Source organism: Pteropus vampyrus, unplaced genomic scaffold (assembly GCF_000151845.1).
Source record: "Pteropus vampyrus isolate Shadow unplaced genomic scaffold, Pvam_2.0 Scaffold28, whole genome shotgun sequence".
NCBI classification, from domain to species: Eukaryota; Metazoa; Chordata; class Mammalia; order Chiroptera; family Pteropodidae; genus Pteropus; species Pteropus vampyrus.
This window is the reverse complement of record NW_011888809.1, coordinates 4,751,261-4,755,406: the sequence shown is the minus strand read 5'-3', so window position 1 is coordinate 4,755,406 and position 4,146 is coordinate 4,751,261. Positions and strand designations below refer to the sequence as shown.

General features: G+C 48.7%; 1 protein-coding gene across 1 annotated transcript in view; it reads right to left on the bottom strand.

Annotated features, from left to right (window-relative positions):
• The window catches only part of APOB (apolipoprotein B), a 72,783-nt gene that overhangs the window by 29,171 nt on the left and 39,466 nt on the right, over positions 1 to 4,146 (bottom strand). Inside the window, 5 exon segments of the mRNA XM_011356625.2 lie at positions 186 to 332; positions 441 to 558; positions 792 to 1,019; positions 1,764 to 1,983; positions 3,142 to 3,221. Coding sequence (XP_011354927.1) covers positions 186 to 332; positions 441 to 558; positions 792 to 1,019; positions 1,764 to 1,983; positions 3,142 to 3,221 — 793 coding nt within the window.

Below are 4,146 nucleotides of genomic sequence, written 5' to 3'. Positions count from 1 at the left end.
GCGGCAAGGTCAAGCATTCCTCTCATGTCTATATACTGTGAGGCAGTCAAGTCAGTAGGACTGTCGAAATTTGCAATTAGAAAGCAGTAGAATAAGGTCCTTGGAATGACAAGATTTAGAATCTCATTCCAAATCCTTGTCAAACTGAATAATTTTCACCTTCAGACCTCCTCTGCAGACCTTACCTCATCTTGAATTTCCATTTTCCGCAAGGCTTGGATGGCAGCCTTCTGAATCAGCAGTGATGGCTCCGTACTTTTGATACATTTTAGGACTGATGACGTGAGTCTTGGGGTCAGCTGCTCCATGGTTCCACCAATATTTCCAATGACCTGCATCGGAAAGCAACGAGAGGGAATCAGAGTGCAGAAGGAGAAGGAGCGGGTACCCAGGAAAAGTGCTTCTGAAACGATGTGTATTACAGAAAAGACGGAAAGTACCCTCAGAATCAGGTAGGTGTGATCTTCGTTCCCAGTGCAGTCATCGCGAATCTGCTCCGACAGGTAATCAGCGATGTCCAGCAGGTCTTGGGTCACCGCAGGGTCTGTCCTATGATAGCTGCAGAACGAGCATTAGGACTACTCAGGATGCATAGCTAGGTTTATCTTAAAATCCAAACTTGTGTTTGCCGATTTATTTCAAGCCCTTACTGACTTCAAAAAAAAAAAAAGCCAGTAGGAAAACAAAAGAGTAAGCATCAAACTTTGAAAGTAGAGGGCAGAGTACAATCTCAGTGTGGAGATGTGGGGGTCTCCCTCAGTATCTATGAGGAGAACCGGTGTAAAACTCACTTGTTGACCACGTGACTCAGAGCATATAAAGTGGCCCGGCTCTGCTGCTCCTTCGCTGTGTTGAAGATGTCCCGTAGCCTCTGGGCAGAGGGTCCTGGGAGCAGGGCCACCAGGTAGGTTACAGCGTCTATCAGAAGGGGGTGGGCTTTCTCCTTCTTCAGCCACTGGAGGATGGGAGCGTAACACTGGGGCCGTCCGCACTGCATCAGGGCTTGAAGAGTGATGGGGCTGAGGAGGAAAGGGCCGGGAAAGTCACAGAGATCGCCTTCGCGGCCGCCGAAACACCCTTGGCCCTCGGCGTGCCCTCTGCCAGGAGTGCCCTCCCTGCCCTTATTCACCACCCGAATCCAGCTCAGACTCCAACCAGGAAGCCTTCCCTCCGAGCATTAACCACTGGAGGGCGCCATGGAGGCAAGTCTGAAAAGGGACCCTCTGGACTCTCACCCAGAGAGCACTGTCATCACTGTCCCTTGGTCGGAACCCAGAACATGCCACATAAACACTGGCATGGTCTCATTTCAGTCCTGTTTCTTTTCCAACCTTCACAGCACTGAGAGCCAGTGCCTTGAAGTCCAGAGAAATCACAGTATTATTTTGTTTGCCTGAGTTCTCTCTCCACTAGCCTATTGTATTCCCAAAGGTACAAAGGTCTTTTTGTCTCAAACCTTTCCAGGGTAACGGAACGAGGAATTAGAAGATACCCATGAAAGTATGGGAAATATTTCCCTCCTATTTTAACACGCAAACACATATCTCCCTTGGATGCAACATATATATGTGTGCGTTGCCCATGGACCACTAGGCACGTGAGCTGGTATCTCTCTATCCAGCAAACATGAACTGATCGACTAAACTGACTAACAGTCTTGATATTTCAATGGTCCCTAAGATTCTCTGTTTGGCCAAGGTTTCAGCCAGTTACCATAGGTTTATAATCCACGAAAGACTGAGGCGCAACTATTAAATAAATACCTGGACACCCCGAACAGCTTTGGCAAGAGGGCTGAGACTGCTTCGTCGCTGAGGCCTCGCAGCTCGGACACCAGCTTACTGAAGAGGTTCGCTCTCTTGGCGTTCTGCTCAGAGATGTGTAGGCTCTGCAGCTCTTGGAGGGTTTTCATGGCGGCCTCGGCCTGCCCCGGGGGTGACGCGGCTTTGGTGCTCTCAAAGGCGAGACCCACCTCCCTGGTACCTGGAAGGAGGAAAGTGTCAAAGGAATTTCTGCTTTCCCTTTATGTTTCAACCATATCTTGGTCTATTGGAAACTGGGAATCAGTGGGATATCAGCAAAGGGGAAAAGAAAACTCTCCTGTACTTGATGCCCATTATGTATCTGGCTCTGTGCGAGGTATCTGACTTCAGCGTTTTCACTGACTCATCACACTATCCCTGTGGGTTAGTAGAATGCCTTGACTTCAAGATAGGGAGCTAAGACCCAGACTGGAGCAACTCACCTTGCCCAGGACCTCTCTGGGTGTAAGAGGCAGAGCCGGAATTGAATCCAGGCTTGTCTGAATCTGTTATCGACTACCTCTTTGCCCAAAAGAACCGGCATGGAGGTGCTGCTGCTGATATGGCTGCAGCTGAGGCTCGCCCATCATTTCTTCCAGTTGAATCTCACAGCAGTTTGTGGGGGAGGGGAAGACTCTTTTGTGTCTCCTCCATGACCCTGTCCTACCTATGCTAGGGAAGGGGGTAAATTCAGCTTGGACGTGTGGCGTAATGGAAAGAATCTTGACTTAGATTAGACCTAGGGGCTCATTTTGTACCACCTCTAATATACCATGACCCTACGTGTCATTTTCCCCTCTGTAGAATAAACCTCTCTACGTGTCATTTTCCCCTCTGTAGAATAAGTTTAAAAGCATACATGGTTACCACTTGACATCACAGGTTGCTGACAACAGTGAGGTAATGCATAAGACAGACTTAAATCCAAGGCAAATGCAGGGCTAGGGTAGAGATGGAGATTGCTACGGTCCCTTCCAGCTCTAAAGACCAATTCATGACCCTGAAGGCTCGCTCCTACTTGTCCCAGGCCTCAGGCCTTACCACAAGGTGTATGAGGTTGTCAGACCCACCAGAAGTAGACTTAGGAGGTCAGTTTCCTACTTACAAAAACCTAGGTAGCTTTGGGAAACTTCTCCCTTTCTCGTGTCCCATTGTCATTTGGCATTTGGACGTGATCACGCTTTCTCGCTAGAGTAGCCCACCGCCAGAATAGCAGAGCCCACTTAAGTCATCAGTCAGCAGGTGTTTCACAGGGCCCAGCAAGGAGCTAAGCCTTGACGCGTGAAATATCTTGGGCAGATCTCCTGGCCCTGGCAACCCCGTGGGTATAAAGTCTTACCTTCATCAAAGAGGCGACTGTTGAAATTACGTGTCTCTTCAAGTTTCAAAGTCTGTGTAATCTGTGCCATCATCCCATTCCTGATAACAAAGGAAGCACAGCAGGTAACAAAGGATGGCAAGCACTCCAGGCTTTCCATGGTGAATGTTTCCCTGTGTCCGCTTTTACCCAAATCCTGACCTTTAAACCATGGTTAATGGTCATCCTGAGCCCCTGATGAACAGCACCCACCTCCTCCTGGTCATGCTATCTGTCCTTGCATCAAAGGACATATGCACCTTCTACCTTCAACCAGTTTGGAGTGCCCACATGGTAGGAATGAACTCTGTGCCTCGAAATTCCTACGGCAGTTACTCAATAAATTTAAGATGACAATTTTCAAAATGGATTTGGATATACAGCTCTCCAGTCCAAATTCCAAATCCTCCACAAAGCCCTTTGAACCAGGGCAGCCTGTAATGATCCTGGCTTTTCCCGATTTATAACCCTTAAAGTCTGGGTCTCAGATATCTTTTGTTGGTCTCAAATTGTTTTGCATGCCTGAGATATCCTGACAAATCACCTGTTAGCTTGGAAAGCGGGGCAGGTATGGCCTCTGCTTTGTAGCTCTTCACAGTCCCCTCACAGGCACAGGCTAGCCTGGATCAGGGCTCCCGAGAAGCATGCAGCTCAGATCCCATAAATGATGAATCAGGGGTGTAGCATGTGACCTACTTGTGGGAGAAAGGCAGGAAACGGTGTTGTTCCTTGCAGATGGCTTCTGAGACATGCTTCTTCTTGGGATCCAGGGTGTACCGGCAGGACTGGCTGCTGCTGATCAGAGTTGACAAGGGGCGGTTCTGTGAACGAGGTGGAAAAGCATTTCGATCAGTTAGTTCCTGGGGCTTGAACCTGAGATTTCTGCCATAGGCATTTACCTTCAAGGAAGAAGGGGAGGAGGGGTATGGGAATTCCGTAACACTAGACAGACTCGGTTACAGAAGAGAACTTGGTGTTTGACATTCA